Here is a 19,371-nt window from a genome sequence, read left to right on the forward strand (position 1 = left end):
AATCTCATTGAAAATTGAAGTGCCCCTTGCCACACACAGTGCAGAAGAACACATCCAGCTAGACTACACACAATAGGTTTATTAATAAGAACATAAATGTACATTTAGCTGTTCTTAATAACTGCTGTACAAGAACACAAAATAGTTTAGCAGCCAAAGTACTTGTCTCACTTTAACACTTCTGGTAGGATAGGGTAAGGCTATCCAGTTCAGCTGGAATACCTAGTTCACTGTCTGAGTAAGTCTATCTCTCAAGGATCATGAGGTAACATGACACTCTCAGAGCACAATCACAGTAACAGGCTGACATACCCAAGTCCAGGAGGCTGAGTGTCATGAGGCCAAGTCTCAGCATAGCAAGAATAAAGACTGTTTTTGGGCCCACATAGCTATTGCATTGGGATTCCTCAGTTGGTGAGCTGGCTTTAACTGTTGGATATGGGCTGTGTGATGGTTTGAGTACCAGCTGGTGAATGAATTGGTTGCAAACTATTGGTGGCCACATGATATGGTGGAAGCATAGTGAACCCTGGTAGCTACACCTTCTTAGGAGTGATGAGCTGCTGCCTGCCAGTGAGGCAAGTACCCTGAGCTATAGTGGTGGCATCTCAATTGTCTTCAATAACACAGGCTCTCATTGTCATGGCCCCTGCACTCTCATATGTAGGCAACCTACAGTGCTCTACTGTTATGGCAGTGGGGGATGTACCCAAATGTATCACAGAGATCATTATAAATTGTTGTGACTTTAGTGTAATTATTGACTTTGAATAGAAGTATCATTTCTGTTCTTCTCATTGCATATTTATTTAAGTTAACTTATGTACTACACTGTAGCAGTTCTTTTTATATATGGTTCAAGTTTCATCAAGGTATGTTACTAGGCAGTGACACATCATTCAAAAGTTACTTTCATCCTTAGGTTTTTCAAACCATTGTATAAAAAACAATTTTGCACTTCATCACTGCCCACACTAATGACACCCAGTGGTGACTCTTGTATCACAAACATGCTGCTATGCCTCTTGCACTAACTCCATTCTGTTCGGAAAACTGATGCCAGGCCTGTCAACATGCAACCGTGCCCCATGAATTTCTTCATGTCCCACCCCCATAGTCTGCCTGAATAATTGAGTGACCATCCTCTGATGATGAGTGAGTTTTTGAACTCAGAAGAATGATAAGTTGTTGCAATCATGCTCTATAGATATGACTTTGTTTTAAAGGAATTATATTGTACCCAGTAAGGATAGTAATTTTTAAACTAATTCTTTTCCTACTTCTATTGATTATTCTTATGGACATTTTCTGCAGTTTGAAATTGTGCCCATGTTCTGTGCCTTTGACCCCCAGAAAAGAATCCCATAGCTGAGAATTGAATGTATGTAGGAATAGTACTTCACCACAAGATTTTGTCTCTTATATACAAAACAAATCACTAAGACCATAATATGACACTCAGCATTGTCTGTATTTTCATATTTTGATCCTATGTTAATTGATGTATATGTATTATGAACCTTATTGGACTCAGTACGCTACCTTGAGAAACACCTTTGTTTATACTGGATGTCCCAGGAGGAATGGTCAATATCCAAGAATATGGCAGGGATGATTATTTGAAGCAGAATGTCCATTAAACATGGGTTGTAAAATGCATATCGTAAGGGCTATGAGAACTACTTCATCTTCAATACTGTGAAACAAATCTCTTCTATTGCAGCCACTTTGCTTTCCATATTTTGGACCAAAACAAGAAAAAATGTCCAGTAAACATGGTCTTTAAAGTGCATACCTTGAGACCTATGAGTATTTCTTCTCAGTACTGTGAAACAACTCTCTTCTACTGAACAACTACTCATAACTCTTGAGGTATACATTTTAGAGCCCATGTTTGGTAGACTTTTTTCCTTCAAATGATTGTTCCTATAATATCTCTCAGTACACTCTGCATTTTTCTTCATCTGACTCATTTAACTAAAAATTTATCAGTAGATCGGTGAATGGTCTCTAACTTTTGCACCCTATTTTCCAGGTAAGACTGAAACCATTTGTTGAATATTCCTCTTACACTCGACTTGTTTACTAGTATTTTATGGTCAACAATGCCAAAACCTCTCAACAAGTCTAAGAATATGCCTGTAACAAGGTCATCTTTGTCAAGACTTCAACTACTACTCTGGCAAACTCTTTAAAAGCTTAAGTTGTACTTGCCCCATAATGGAAACTGTGTTTCTTGAGAAAGAGTGTATTTATTCATGTAACTCATTGGTCTACCTTTCACCATCATTCACTTAGTTTTGAGACACAGATGATAGTGAAAGTGGTCCTTTGTTTCCAATACTTTCTGTATTACCTTTCTTTGTAAAGTGCACAACTCATGTGTATTTTATGTGCTCTGGAACAGTATCTGAACTAAAGGATTCATTTATTATGCTTCTAGATGGGATTTGAGTGCTGAATATGCAGAACAGAGACAGGAACCCAGTCTATTCCTGGTGATCTTTTTTTTTTCCTCTGTTGTGGAAACAACATCATTATCCATACTGTGCAAGTCATAGTGGGTGTTAGATGTATTTTAGGAATATTTCGTTGCAACTTATCCACAATACCAAAGAAATAGTCATTTACAAAATTTGCCAATTCCTGAGGATTTTCTATTATTATATCCTCATCTTTGAATTGTATATTATTATACTTGTGTATGTCTTTGCCAGTTTTATATTTTATTACATCCCATAATGTTTTGCTTTTGTTTTCTGCATTATATACCATTTTGTTAGTGATTTTTTTTAGTCTCATGGCATCCTCCTATGTAACTGTCTGTGAATGCCTTGTGAAACCTTCAACATACCAGGCAAGGAAATTCTTGTCACTGCAGGTACGTCATCCATAGGTGGCCAGAGTGTATGGGAGGGATTTTTTGTGGTGCGGAAGGCATGGCAGCAGTTGAAATGCAGGTGCTGTTGGTGGTTAGTGGTTATAATGTGGACAGAGGTGTTGATGGAGTTTTCAGAGGAGTGTAGGTCAAATTCCTGTAGGGTGGCATATTAGGTTGACGAGTACCTAGTGAAGTGGAAGGCAGAAAATGTGGTTGAGTCGTGAAGGAATGAGGACAATGTGTCTTTGCCCTCAGTTCACATCATGAAGATACAATCAATGAACCTGAAACAGACAAGGGGTTGAAAGCTTCAGGAGGCTTGGAATGTTTCCTTTATATGGCCCATACACGATTGGCGTAGAAGGGTATCATGCAGGTGCCCATGGCTGTGCTGCAGATTGTTTGTTTATCATCTTTTCTACATCTACATCCACATACATACTCTGCAATCCACCATACAGTGTGTGGCGGAGTGTACCTTGTACCACAACTAGCATCTTCTCTCCCTGTTTCACTCCCAGACAGAACGAGGGAAAAATGACTGCCTATATGCCTCTGTACGAGCCCTAATCTCTCTTATCTTATCTTTGTGGTCCTTCCGTGAAATGTAAGTTGGCGGCAGTAAAATTGTACTGCAGCCAGCCTCAAATGCTGGTTCTCTAAATTTCCCCAGCAGCGATTTACGAAAAGAACACCTCCTTTCCTCGAGAGACTCCCACCCGAGTTCCTGAAGCATTCCCGTAACACTCGCATGATGATCAGACCCATCAATAACAAAATCTAGCAGCCCGCCTCTGAATTGCTTCTATGTCCTCCCTCAATCCGACCTGATAGGAATCCCAAACGCTCGAGCAGTACCCAAGAATAGGTCGTATTAGTGTTTTATAAGCGGTCTCCTTTACAGATGAACCACATCTTCCCAAAATTCTGCCAATGAACCAAAGACGACTATCTGCCTTCCCCACAACTGCCATTACATGCTTGTCCCACTTCATATCGCTCTGCGATGTTATGCCCAAATATTTAATCGATGTGACTGTCTGAAGCGCTGTACTACTAATGGAGTATTCAAACATTACAGGAATCTTTTTCCTATTCATCTGCATTAATTTACATTTATCTATATTTAGAGTTAGCTGCCATTCTTTACACCAACCACAAATCCTGTCCAAGTCATCTTGTATCCTCCTAAAGTCACTCAACGATGACACCTTCCCGTACACCACAGCATCATCAGCAAACAGCTGCACATTGCTATCCACCCTATCCAAAAGATCATTTATGTAGATAGAAAACAACAGCGGACCTGCCACACTTCCTTGAGGCACTCCAGATGATACCCTCACCTCCGATGAACACTCACCATCAAGGACAACATACTAGGTTCTATTACTTAAGAAGTCTTCAAGCCACTCACATACTTGGGAACCAACCCCATATGCTCGTACCTTAGTTAGGAGTCAGCAGTGGGACACCGAGTCAAATGCTTTCCGGAAGTCAAGGAATATGGCATCCGTCTGATACCCTTCATCCATGGTTCGCAAGATATCATGTGAAAAAAGGGCGAGTTGCGTTTCACAGGAGTGATGCTTTCTAAAGCTGTGCTGATGCATGGACAGCAACTTCTCTGTCTCAAGGAAATTCATTATATTCGAACTGAGAATATGTTCGAGAATCCTGCAACAAACCAATGTTAAGGATATTGGTCTGTAATTTTGAGGATCCAACCTTCTACCCTTCTTATACACAGGCGTCACCTGCGCTTTCTTCCAGTCACTCAGGACTTCACGTTGGGCAAGAGATTCGCAATAAATGCAAGCTAAGTAAGGAGCCAATGCAGTAGAGTACTCTCTGTAAAACCGAATTGGAATCCCATCAGGACCTGGTGATTTATTTATTTTCAACCCATTCAGCTGCTTCACAATCCCAGGGATGTCTATCACTATGTCCTCCATACGGGAATCTGTACAAGACTCAAACAGCGGTATGAATGTATGATTCTCCTCCGTGAAAGGTTTCTCAAATGTTAAATTTAAAATTTCAGCTTTTGTTTTGCTGTCTTCCATTGCCAGGCCAGACTGATCAGTGAGTGACTGGATGGAAGCCTTCGACCCGCTTACTGATTTTACATAAGACCAGAATTTCCTTGGGTTTTCAGCAAGATCTTTTGCTAAGGTATGATGGTGGTAGTGGTTGAATGCTTTGCGCGTTGCTCTTTTTACAGCAGCACGAATCTCTACTAACTTTTGCCTGTCCTCATTCTCCTGATCTTTCTTGTACTGCGAGTGCAACTGCCTTTGCTTCCTGAGCATTCTCTGAATTGCGCTGTTAAAACACGGTGGGTTTCCCGTCCATAACCCACTTTTTCAGCACATACTTGTCCAGTGAGTGATTTACAATGTGTTTAAAATTTGTCCATAATTCTACCACGTCCATCATACCGGAAGTAAATGAAGTCGATTCATTTACTAAGTGGGATGCTAACAAATGCTTATCTGCTCTCTCTAATAAGAATACGCTCCTAGCCTTCTTGACCGACTTTTTAACTTTCGTAACCATAGTCGTAATGACAACATCATGATCGCTAATCCTTGTCTCAACACTGACACCATTGATGAGGTCTGCTCTGTTCGTGGCTACCAGATCTAAATTATTTCCGTTACGCATTGGCTGTCGATTTAGCTGCTCAAGACAGTTTTCAAAGGAGAAGTAGATCTGTGTCAGTTTATAGTTAGTAAGGTGGTTTTTTTTTGTAATGAACACTATATGAAAGGATCATTTTACAACACTCATTTACCAATATTGCATTAATGCATTGAATTTAAAATTTAAAAAATGTTTTTTCTATTTATAAGGTAATAAACATATAATAGAACTATTACAATACTTATTTACAATGGAAACATTACTGCACTGAAATGGTGCAAAACTTTGATTTTACTTTATATATATATATATATATATATATATATATATATATATATATATATGGTTATAATAGAAGGAAACATTCCACAAAGGAAAAATATATCTAAAAACAAAGATGATGTGACTTACCAAATGAAAGTGCTGGCAGGTCGACAGACACACAAACGAACACAAACATACACACAAAATTCAAGCTTTCGCAACAAACTGTTGCCTCATCAGGAAAGAGGGAAGGAGAGGGAAAGACGAAAGGATGTGGGTTTTAAGGGAGAGGGTAAGGAGTCATTCCAGTCCCGGGAGCGGAAAGACTTACCTTAGGGGGAAAAAAGGACGGGTACACACTCGCACACACACACATATCCATCCACACATATACAGACACAAGCAGACATATTTAAAGACATTTTCATGGGTTGAAATATGTCTGCTTGTGTCTGTATATGTGTGGATGGATATGTGTGTGTGTGCGAGTGTGTACCCGTCCTTTTTTCCCCCCTAAGGTAAGTCTTTCCGCTCCCGGGACTGGAATGACTCCTTACCCTCTCCCTTAAAACCCACATCCTTTCGTCTTTCCCTCTCCTTCCCTCTTTCCTGATGAGGCAACAGTTTGTTGCGAAAGCTTGAATTTTGTGTGTATGTTTGTGTTCGTTTGTGTGTCTGTCGACCTGCCAGCACTTTCATTTGGTAAGTCACATCATCTTTGTTTTTATATATATATATATATATATATATATATATATATATATATATATATATATATATATATATATATATATATATATATATATATATATATATATATATTCAGGGTGTCCCATTTATCTTGACCAACTAAAAAAATGTTTGTTCAGATGCAAATTAAAAATGTTTCAAGCAAATGTTTGTTAGCCACCATGGGAACATCAATCACCATGATTGCCTTTATTGTAGTTTTGTTTTTTACAAAGTCATGAACAGCTGTCTGACTTGTTTTAAATGGCACCCTGTATCTTTTATTCTGTAATTCATTTCCTATCCTAAAGTCCTATTCATAAATGTATCACAGTGACCACTTCACTGAAACACAATGTTATTAAATACATAACACAACATTGGCATTGATGCTCCCAGTACTTAGTGCAGGTACTCAGGGTAATGGAACACATCAACGTGCTGATGTTGACAGAGGACAAATATAAATATAAGTAGAATGCACACCCATCATTCTGCCACTCATCATCAGTTGAAGAGTTGTATGAGTAGAATGTACACCAATGAAGAGAAGGTAGAAACGCTACTCATCTATGGGGAATGTAAGTTAGCAGAACAGTAATTGCAATACTGTTCTCTTATGTATGAGTACATTTAGTACAGTATTTAGTCCTTTTAAATACTGTTGTGTAGAGTAGGCATGCAGTAAAGGCTGTCCTTCCTACAAACTGCATCAACATAACATTTTTTTATCATTGTTGTTGTTGAAGGTAGGCAAAATGCTATTCAGGCAGCAGAACTGTACAGAGAGCGATGTCCTGACAAGAAACCACCTTCCCGACAGATGTTTTCTCATCTTGTTGCAACACTTCAGGAAACAGGAAGTTTCAACCCATGAAAATGCAATCATTGTAGCACTCGCATAGATGAAGCTGCCGAAGTTGCTGTTCTCGCTTCCATTGCTATGAATCCACATGTGAGCACATGACAGCTTGAACATGAGACTGGCATTCCTGAAACCAGTGTACATCATATTTTTACATGTCACTGGTTCCATGCTTACCACGTTTACCTACATCAAGAATTGCATGGGGATGATTTCCAGAAATATGTACAGTTCTATCAGTGGGCACAGCAGCAAATCGTCGCCAACCTGAACTTCTTTTCCAATGTTCTATTTACCAATGAATGTCCCTCCTCAAAACAAAGGACAGGTAAATACAAGGAACGTGCATTATTGGTCCAGCAACATCCCACAATGGCTTAGACAGGTGGAACATCAGTGTCAATGGAGAGTTAACATCTGGTGTGGGATGCTTGGTACCACAATTATTGGCACTCATTTCATTAATGGTAGTGTAAACGGCACAACATATGCCAACTTCCTCAGATGAATTCTTCCTCCTCTTCTGGATGAAAGACTGCTAAAAACCAGAATGCTGATGTGGTATCAACATGATGGATGTCCAGCACATAATGCCTTGCATGTACATCATGTTCTGAACCGGAGGTATCTTGCCAGATGGATTGGCCGAGGAGGAACAGGTACTTGGCCTGCTAGCTCTCCTGATTTAAATCCTCTGGACTTTTTTCTTTGGGGATGCGTTAATGATGTTTTCTATTGTGATATTCCAACAACTCCAGAGGACATGCAGGAATGTATCATGCTTGCTTGTAATTCTCTTCAGCACGCAACACTGGAAGCAGTAAATAATTTTCATTCAATGAGTGCTTCAGTATATTGGTGTCCAGGGTCACCACTCTGAGCACCTATGAATGTCCCACTCCTGGGCAATGGTATAGGAGAGTCAAACTCAATTTTGTGTTATGTTTTTACTTTGTTTTCATCTGTTTTCTGACAACTCCAGCAAATGGACGAGTTTATGATCCCGGGCTCAAAGTCAGTGTTGTGTTATGTAATTAATAACTTTTTGTTTCAGCGAATGGTACACTGTGATACATTTTTGAATAGGTCTTTAGGAGAGGAAATAAATTACTGAATAAAAAATACAGGGTGCCATTTAAAAAAGTCATACCACTGTTCATACCTCTGTAAAAAGCAAAGCTAAAATGAAGGCAATCATGCTGATTGATGTCCCCTTGAAGGCTAAAGAATATTTGCTTGAAACATTTTGTAATTTGCATCTGGACAAACAGTTTTTTAGCATGGTCAAGATAAAAGGGACACCCTGTGTGAAGCTTTTTATGGCTGCTGGCAAGTTATTGAAAATATGTGTTCCTGAATAATGCACACCTTTTTGTACAAGAGTAAGTGACTTTAAATCTTTGTGAGGATTATTCTTATTTCTAATGCTGATTCCATTAACTGACCTGTTGGTTAGAAAAAGTGATATATTTTTAATGACAAATTTCATCAAGGAATAAATATATTGGGAAGCTGTAGCTAGTATCCCTAGTTCCCTAAACAGGCCTCTGCAGGATGTTCTTGAGTTCACACCACATATAACTCTTATTGCACATTTTTGTGGCTAGAAAACTTTAGCTTTGCTTGATGAATTACCCCAAAATAATCCCATAACCATAGTATGCCAGCTTTTTCATTTTTATATCCCCTATGTCTGACAGAATTTTCATTGCAAATAGAGATTTGTTTAGACATTTCAGCAGTTCTGTGGTATGCTCCTCCCAGGTGAGTTTATTATGAAGCTGTAATCCCAAGAATTTAACACTGCCCACTTCTTCTATCTGCATATACTTATGGGACACCACTTATAAGTTCTGAACTACATGTAGTGTGTTTTTTCAAAATTTAGTGACAAAGAATTGGCTAGGAACCAGTGATTAATGTCCACAAATATTTTACTAGCTGATCTTTCTAAGACTACACTCGATTTGCTATTTATAGCAATGTTTGTATCATTGGCAGACAAAACAAACTTGGCATCTGGTAATGTTACTGATGAAAGGTCATTGTTATACATAAGAAAAAGTAAGGGCCCTAAGATGGAACCTTGTGGGACTCAACATGTAATGTGTTCCCAGTTGGATGATGCATGATAGCGTAATACACGTCTCTTTCCTAGTAACATCCTTTGTTTCCTGCCAGAGATATAAGATTTGAACCATTTTGCTGCATTTCCTGTTACACCATAATATTCTGATTTACTTAAAAGGATATTGTGATTTACACAGCCAAATGCTTTTGACACATCACAAAACATACCAGTTGCCTGCAATTTTTTTGTCTAATGAATTTTTGCTGTAAGTGTAGATAGCCTTTTTAATATCAGAACCCTGTTCGCTGAGTGGTCAGCATGACAGAATGTCATACCTCATGGTCCTGGTTCGATTCCAGGCTGGTTCAGAGATTTTCTCCACTCAGGGACTGGGTGTTGTGTTGTCCTTATCATCATCATTTCATCCCCATCAACACCCAAGTCATCGAAGTGGCGTCAACTCGAAAGGCGAACGGTCTACCTGACAGGAGGCCCCAGCCACATGGCATTTCCATTTTTCCATCAGAACCCTTTAGAAATCTGAACTGCAACTTTGACAGTATTTTATTGGTGATAAGATGGTTATAAAGTCGATTGTACATTACCTTTTCCAAAATTTTTGAGAATGCTGGCAAAAGTGAAATTGGACAGAAAGTTGGTGCTATTTCTTTACCTCCCTTCTTAAATAGTGGCTTAACTTCAGCATATTTCAACCATTCAAGAAATATTCCACTGATAAACAGCTGGTTACAAAGATAGGTTAATATGTTACTTAATTCAGACTCACATTCTTTAATTAATGTTTTTGATGTTTCATCATACCCATTAGATGTTTTGGATTTTAAAGATTTTATGATAGACATTACTTCTGCTGGGGTAGTGAGGGTCAAATTCATATTATGGAAGTTACTTGAAATGTACGGTCTGAGGTATCCCATGGCAGCATCTACAGAACCTGACAACCCCATATTTTCAGTAACAATTATAAAATGTTCTGCAACACTATACACATCTGTCGCCTATGTATCATTTACTTTTAATGCTACTTGCCCCTCTTCATGTCTGGTTCTACTGGTCTCCTCCTTTACTATATCCCATATTGTCTTCATTTTGTTGTCTGATATGACTATCTTTCCGTTGTAATATATTTGCTTTTATATCCGTGTTACAGTCTTTAAAATTTTGCAGTAGTTCTTGTAATGTGCAATAGCATCAACATCAGAACTGTTTCCAGTTGACAAATACAGTTTTTGTTTTATTTTACAAGATACCTCTATTCCTTGAGTTATTCATAGCTTCTTTGTAGACTTTGCTCTAACCTTGTTTAGTTTTGGGGGAAAACAGTGTTCAAATAAGGTAAGCACTTTATTAGCAAAAGTATTATATTTTTCATTCATGCCATGAGCACTGTAAACATCACTCCAGTGAATGTCTCTGAGGAGTGTCTTAAAATTATCAGTTTTTGGCTTATCGGTTACCCTCTTGAGTTCAGATTTAACAGATTTTATATCCTGTTCAGTATTAACATTTAACAGAAGGAACTGCATGTCATGGTCTGAGAGGCCATTGACTATTGGTTTTGTAATATAATTTTGATCATTGGCCTTTTCTATAAAGATATTTTCAGTATCTGTTTGTGAGCAATTGGCTACTCTAGTTGGGAACTTTACAGTGGGAATTACATTGAATGATAATGTTACTAACTCAAATAAGTTCTTATTGGGAGAGTCTTTAAGGAAATCTACATTGAAGCCACCAGCAACCACTATTTCTTTGTTTTTGTTTGTTAAATGGGCCAGAACAGCTTCAAGGTGGTTTATGAACAGATTAAAAGTTACTTGCAGGTATTTGATATACACTTAGTATTATGAAGGATTTTTTATGAAATTTAACTTCTGTTGCACATGCTGCCATATTCTGTTCTAGGCAAAATTTATGAATGTCTATGTTCTTAAATTTATGACAGTTCCTGACAGTTCCTTTATCCATTTGTGCTCTACAAAAGTGGGATGCTAACCTAAATCCTGTAACATTTAAAAGTTCTATACCAGTGGCCACATGATGTTCAGAGAGACAGATTATGTTAGCTGGGTTTGAGGACTCTAATTCATCTATGCAGATAATTAATTCATTAATTTTATTTCTTTGTCCTCAAATATTTTGACACAATAAAGGTAGGTGACACTAAACATTGACTGAGTTAAAATTGGGTGGAGTTGAAATTTCTGCTGATTGTTGAAAATTCTTAACCAACAGCTATTTATGCTGATGTAATAATCTAGAATTATGTTTTTGTTTTTTTTCTCAAACTGATGGTTTGTCTCAATCATAACCTCTCCTAAAACTTGGTTTCTTTCTGTCCTCCCTACCCTAAAAAAGGGTCTTTTCTGAACCCTGTAACCACTGGTATTTTATCACTCATGACAGTGTCTCCCCCCTTTAACTTTCCTGCTATTCTCCCAGCCAGTGTACCCTTCCCTTTCCTGTTGAGGTGAAGGTCATGCCTAGTATAATCCCACCCATTGAGAGAATCAACAGGAACCACACCGATGTGTGACCCTGCACCCAACATAAACAACCGTTCCAACTCCAAATTAAATCTCCTGATAGAAGAGTTCAAATGAGGTCACTCATGGTGCCCAAGAACAAGATACAAACTCAACACTAGTATGCTTCAATGCTGATGCAATCTTTGCCAGTTCACACTCAATACTGTACCCAGGATCTCTGTCAATACTATTACCTGGTCGATCCACTATAACCACAGTCTTCCTTAGTGAAATCTTTGCAAAGTGATCCTAAATTCTCTGTCACCTGCTCCAGACCAGCACTAGGTTTAAAAAAATTGTTGACCTGGTATTCTGATCCTACTTCATCCTGCAAAAGTTGGCCAACACCTCTTCCATGGGAACTACCTAACACCAACACTTTCTTTCTCTTTACTGATTTCCCTACGTTCTTACTTTTCAATTTGGTGCTGAAAGATTGTTGTGCCCTGTCTACATCTGAAACTGCTTGAGGCTCACCAGCTTCTAACTGAAGTGACGGGTCAAATAATGGCAAGTCCATATACATGAGTGATGCTGGTGTACAGAGCAGTGACATAGAGAATGAAGACAAGTGATCCAAAGAGGTTAAGGGGTGGTGATGGTATAGAGGTGGTGAAGGAACTTAGTATCTTTAATGTAGGAGGGTAGATTTTGGGCAATTTGTTGGAAGCTTTGGTCAACTAGGAGCCAGTAGCCAGCCAAACAGGTTGTCCAGGATTGTCATGTTTGTGGATTTTGGGGAGCATGTGGCAGGAGGATGTGCAGTGTGTTGTTTGGGTGAGGAGGGAAATGGACTCATGGTAGAGGTTCTGGGAAGGATCTAAGGATTTCTGAGTGGACTGGAGGTTATGCTGGACTTCTGTGATGGGATCACTATTACAGAGCTTGTAGGTAGAGGAGTCTGACAAATGGCAGGGACTTTCTGCCAAGTAGTCACTGTGATTCATAACAACAATTGCTGAAAAGTTGGTGTTCTTATCAGGAGGCCTGGGAAAGGACAGTGAGGCCAAGTTGGAGGTAAGGAATCCCTGGGAGGTAACCAGGGGGTGGTTAGGTGGGACAGGTTGGGGGTCACAGTTGGATAGCGGTATGAACTGGGAGAAGCAGGGTTTAAAGTTTTGATTAGTTTGGCTGTGATTGGATGGATTGGTGGCAAGTGTCCCCCATTGTAGGTATCGGGAGTAGGAAACTAAATCTTTGACAAACCTCATATTGTTAGATGTGGGTTGGAGCTAAAATTAAGGCATTTGGATAGAACTGAATCATGTGGGACTGAAGTTTTTGGTGGGAAGTGTAAAAACAGTGTTTTGGATTTCTTTGGGTTCTGAATTTTTTTAAAGGATTGGGAGGGAGTTTTGGAGGATGTGGTAAACTGAAAAGGACATCTAGGCAAGGTCTCTGTGCTATGAAAGGTTGACAAGGGGGTTACTGTGGACAGGATGGATTTTGATGGATAGTAGTGCCCCACAGTGGAGGTAGGATGTTGATAGGTTGAACAATTTATGAAAGCAGTGTCTACAATGCTCTTCCAGGTGTTGGAGTGCAAGGGTTTCATTTCCAGAGATGTGGTGTGTGTAGAGATGTTTTCACAGTAACAGTATCTTATGCAGGGAGCAGTGGTGGCTCTGGGATACCTATGCCATGGATATGTGTTTCTGCAGTTTCAGGTTTGTGAAGGATAGGGACTGGCTGATTCTGAAAAAAAAGGTGAAGGTTGTTGTGATAGCATTTAAGGAACACAATGTAGGACAGGGTTTTAGTCAGGAAAAGGGATAAAGGGATATTTTTCTGAACTGGTGCATATAGATGGAGCAGGAAGTGATTTGGAAATGGATGAGTGGAACCATTAGGTGGTTATAAGGGGAACCGGATAACAGAGCATATGTTTGGGGTTGGAAATCAGGGAAGAGATTCTGCTGAGGACAATAGGAAAGTTTTGTGATGTGAAAATATTTGTTCATGTGTAAGTCACCATCATACATGGGAAAGAAAAAGGAAATATGTAAAATTCATATTAGGACAATGTCTGAGGAGGGATGTGTTGAGGGCATTGTGTGAGGAGGGACATGTGGATTTCAAGGTGAAATGTTGGAATTAGTTGCTAGGAAAGTTTTGTAACTGTGATCCTGTTGAGTGGTACATGAACCAGTGTGCGACGCAGTCATTATGACCATGACTGGTGCTACAAGGTGACATGAAAGATATGTGAGACCTCATTGGTCAGAACTGGTTAAGTGTGTGTGTAACAAAACCAAGAGGGCAAACATAGAAAAAGATGTGGATGCACAATACAGAAAAGACAAAGTAGATGTAAATTACAAGACAGTAATAAAGGACAGATGATACAAGGTTTAGGATTGAAGGGAATCAATAGGTATAGTAAGAAATTTCTGGTAGAATCTAAATAATTTAGGAGTAAAGGAGATCACTCAACAAAAAGAAGAAGTTTTGAGTTGTTGACAGACAAACATGAAAAAAGAAAGAAAACTTGCTGAATTTTCAAGTTATCCTTTCTTGCGCTAGAGTACAAATATACACAGAAAACACAGACATGGATGCATACACATGCACATATCAATGAACTATGCAGATTGGAGTTATCCTTACAACACATCCTTCACTCCCACATTCATCCTGTCCTCAATCTCTGTTCACCAATCGTCCCCATCCCCCCCCCTCCACCCCCCCCCCACCCACCCCTCCACTCAACAGTTTCTCTTTCCTCTGTCCCGTACCTCCTCCTAATTCAGGTCCCCACATCACCTTCAGCATGCATCACTCCCCATCACACACTCATGCATCACATGCCTAGCCTGTGCACCTGCTACATTTCACTCCCATATTCATAGCTGGCAAACTGGCTGCCTTCCTCCAAGCTGCTAGCCACTGACCTGCATCACCTCTTTCTGCCTGTCACTTTGCTCTCTTTCTCCCCATCCCACTCGACACCACCCCCACCTTAACCTGGTCCACCTTCCAAATTGCAACCACTGGCATTCTGCATCCTGTCAGTACCATGCAGTTGTGCGTGTGCGTATACATGTGTCGTGTGTGTGTGTGTGTGTGTGTGTGAGAGAGAGAGAGAGAGAGAGAGAGAGAGAGAGAGAGAGAGAGAGAGGGAGAGCATTTTTACTCTAGCTCAAGAAAGGATTACTCCAAAACCCAGCAAGTGTTCTTTCTTTTTTTGTATGTGCCCATCAATGACTTTTGGTGAGTGTTCTCCTTTACTCATCCACAACTGTCTGTTGGCAGACATGTTTTCAAATACCTACTGAAGCCCTTGACAACTCTTTCTGTGGTCTAGAAGAATTCTTGAATAAAAATAACTAGTGAATTACAAATTGTTATGTCGCCAACATATAGACTAAATATGTATTTTTAAAAGGTTTTTGCAACTTTAACTGATATAACACTTGTCATAATTTTAAACTATAAATCAAGGTAACTACACGAAAAATAGAGGAATTGTTCTGCAACATTTGTAGTAGTTTCAGTGTAAAGTTAGTGTCATTTCTTTGTTTGAAAAGATGAATTTTAATTTTCAGGCTTTTGATATAAACTGTGTGTCCTTGAAATAACTAATATTGTTCATTTCAATTGAAAACTGTGCTTGTGGTTTGCAATACCTTGTATTTTGTATTTATTTCATGCTGAAATATTACTTCATTTCCATAGGCTTATCCCAGTGATGAAAAAATTGTAGCAAAGACCCAAAACATTGTTTTGAGGCACTTGTACTTACTGTTGGGATACAATCAGAATGAGAAGGTCTTTCATATTCCGCCCCAGAGATTAAGGTAAAATTTCAATTACTTTGTGTGATTTTGTATTTTATTTTGTGTACCTCTTTACCCTTATATATTCTTCTGACCAGAAGCCATTTAATCTGTTGTAACAGTCTGTAAATATAATTTCAAGTGTACAAAAGTGCTGAATATTATAACAGTTAATGTGTCATAGCATCTCTTATGTATAATAATATTGGAAATGACAATTTGTTATCCATCAAAGGTATTACATACCATCATATTATATATACATGAATACACCCTTATTCAATCACCCTTATTCAATCATGTAACATTGTTCCCTAACCCATCTAGTGAATTTAAAATATGGGTCTAACTGGAAGTTAAATTTTAATCTCTACCATGACTGCACAGTTCAGTGTAAGTCAGAGATAGAGGTTATAGATGTGGTTATACATGTAGATTTAATCTGTTTGGAAGTTAGTTTTAGACTTCAGTCAAGTGTAAAGTGACAATTAAGCTCAAATGTAAGTGACAGGCGAAACATGTTGCAAATCAGTTATAAGAACTTTCGTTGAGAATTACATATTTTTGAAATCTTATTGATGATGAAAATATACAACTTTGAATATGATAATCAAAAGGCCTGTGTGAAATGCAAATAATGGTTAGAGCATTGAGTGGTCAATAGGCACAAAATGTATTTTGCTAAGCTTTACATTGACGTCAATCTTCAGAGCAAATTAACATAGAAAACTCTCTCTCTCTCTCTCTCTCTCTCTCTCTCTCTCTCTCACACACACACACACACACACACACACACACACACACACAGAGAGAGAGAGAGAGAGAGAGAGAGAGAGAGAGAGCATGGATGATTACATGATACCGGCACTGCAGCTCGACTTGAGTGAGGAGCTGTCCTGGGTGCAGTGGGTGGAGAGGAGAAATGAGGCACTGTGAATGAGAGATGGGTTGTTGGCTGGGAAGAAGATGCAGCAAGGGTGCTCTGACATCAGGAACATCTTACCCACAATCTTTCCCATCTCTCCTAAAGTGGTTTGCTGCACACTATCTACAAACTATCCTGGTCCATCTTCATGCCACACCCACTCCAAAATGCTTGTGTCACGGGTCATAATCCTGTGGAACATTAAGAGCTGTCCCATGCAACCACCTAGCACATCCTATTCTAATCACATTACAGGCATATTCTACCCTTTCAGAAGCAATATCACCTGTGAAGCTGTCGAGTCATATGCAAGCTCTGTTGTAACATTCACACTGCCTATTAAGTGGGCATGGCCACCAAACAGTTGTCCATCTGAATGAATGGTCACCACCTAACTGTAGCCAAGAGTGAAGCTGACCAACTCTAGCAAAGATGCTACTGAGTACAACAGGGTAGATTTCAATAGTTGCTGTACAAAGCAAGTCATCAGGATCTTTTCCCATGATATCAGCTTCACTGAAGAATGTAAATGTGTATTGTCCTTATAACACATTCTTTGATCCCACAATCTTCTTAGCCTTCATCCTGTTTAGCCCATGCCAATCACACACCTCCACTCCCCCCCCCCCCCCCCCCCAATCTCACCCCTCACCCATTTCACTCATTCTGTACCCATATTTCCTTCTCCACAGGCTCCTTCTCCATCTGCTCTATCTCCTCCTTCCATTCCACTCTGCTGTTCATTGCACTTACAACTCTCCCAACATATGTCTGAATGAGATCACTGGTGCCATATTCATATCATATCCCATTATTGCCCCTCCCTTCCAGCCATCAGCCACCCCTCCCTCCAAAGCTTCTCCCCATCTCTGGTTCCTGTCTCTTCACAATTGCTCCACACAACACAACCTCTTACCACAGTGAAGCTACATCACTGCTGCAATGTAATCAGCTGGGAGAATGAAGCTGTGCACATGTCTACAGGTATTTGTGTGTAGTTTTTGTAAGTTAGCTCTGAAGAAGATCATTGTGTGAAAACTTAGTAGTACTGTCAGTGTTGTTTATGTGCCTACCCACTGCTCAATGCCTCAGCTGTATGCTGAGTTGCTAGCTTTAGTCCCTTGATTAAATATTTTAGTCTTATTGACAACAAACCTGATTTCTTATGGGGTGTTGACATTCACCCACATGCATGCACGCGCATACACACAAACACACACACACACACACACACACACACACAATGATTTTATAAGGAATTTGTAGAATAATCTCATACTGAAGAATTTTTTGTAATTGGTTCTAAGAACTCTCTTACACTGTAACAAAAGACTAAGACCAGGTGACATATTAGTTTTTGTTTGAGTGTAGACAGTGTTTTTAAATTCCTGATGCTGCATGAAAGTTTGTTATAAAATGTACATCCAACTGTTTTCAGTATCTGTGTCAATATATTCATCCAACTACTTCAGGATTATGTTACTTAAGACTATTTGTATACATGTGGTAGTTATCTTTACACCTAGCACATAATTGTTAACAGTTCTGTGGCCAGTTGGTGACAAATTATGTGTTGGCTTCTGCCCTGGATTCTTCAGGCAACATTTGTTTTACAAATTTCCTGACACCAGGATCGCTGAACAAAAACAGATTGCAGGTTAGAACATGTGGATAAATAAATTTTGTGAGTCCAACAATATAACAAAATTCACTGACATGAATGTTCTTGCTGTGGACAAGAGCTAAAATTCCCACTTATTCAGGGAAGCCATAGAAATCCACAAATATGACAATAGCTTCAACAAGAGAAAAGCTTCAAGGTGGGTGGATCCTAAATTTCTGTGCTGCACCAAACAACCATTGTAGGTAACACCGAGAGCACCACAGCAGGAGTGACTGCAAAAAAGCTTTCAGATGTTGGCACCACAGGTACATGTAATCTACAGCCACAAGCTTGACTTCAGTCCACCCTCGGCACTGGTGAGTAAAGGTTTCACAATGCCAACCACTCACACTGGAGGAACATCAGAAAAACTGTCAAACAAATGGCTGAAGAACCCAAGACAGAAGCCAACAGGCACTTTGTGTTTTGCATCTACTGCTGTAGTTATGTACATATTTTTTCACTGAAATTACACTGTTAATTTTTAAGAACATAATTATTTCATATGCATACAATGGAGGCACTCTCAGTATTTGGTATCAGTAAATTTATTTCTGCAGGAATTCCTTGCTGATAGATTTCCAAAGCACCTATCAGCCTTCTTTTATGGTATAAGTACACTACTTACATTATGTGTATATTAGCTGCACTGTCCCCATGTACTTATACAGTACGGGATGTGTAGATAAATAAGACTTCTTATTTGAGTGTCATGATCAACAGTTTCTGACATTTTTCTCAGGAGAAATATATTTGTGGGTAATATTTGAACAGATTTTATGTATATGAGTATCCTATGACATTAAAATGTCCACCATCAACCCCAGAAACTTGCTGCAGTAAACTTTTGAAATACCGGAGCCCCCAAGATAGATATCAAGATCATCTGCTTTGACTGCCCTTTTTGCTTGTATCCCCATGAAAGTTGCTTTACTTCTATTTATAAAATGGTTGCACCCCCAAAATATTTGTATGCTCTATTTGTCCCTAAACATGTCCTCA

General features: G+C 39.2%; 1 protein-coding gene across 1 annotated transcript in view; it reads left to right on the top strand.

Moving 5' to 3' along the window:
- Window positions 1–19,371, top strand: part of LOC126183377 (protein unc-79 homolog) — an 852,060-nt gene that overhangs the window by 412,619 nt on the left and 420,070 nt on the right. Inside the window, 1 exon segment of the mRNA XM_049925310.1 lies at window positions 15,681–15,802. Within this exon segment, the coding sequence (XP_049781267.1) occupies window positions 15,681–15,802 (122 nt within the window).

This window comes from Schistocerca cancellata, chromosome 4 (genome assembly GCF_023864275.1).
Source record: "Schistocerca cancellata isolate TAMUIC-IGC-003103 chromosome 4, iqSchCanc2.1, whole genome shotgun sequence".
NCBI classification, from domain to species: Eukaryota; Metazoa; Arthropoda; class Insecta; order Orthoptera; family Acrididae; genus Schistocerca; species Schistocerca cancellata.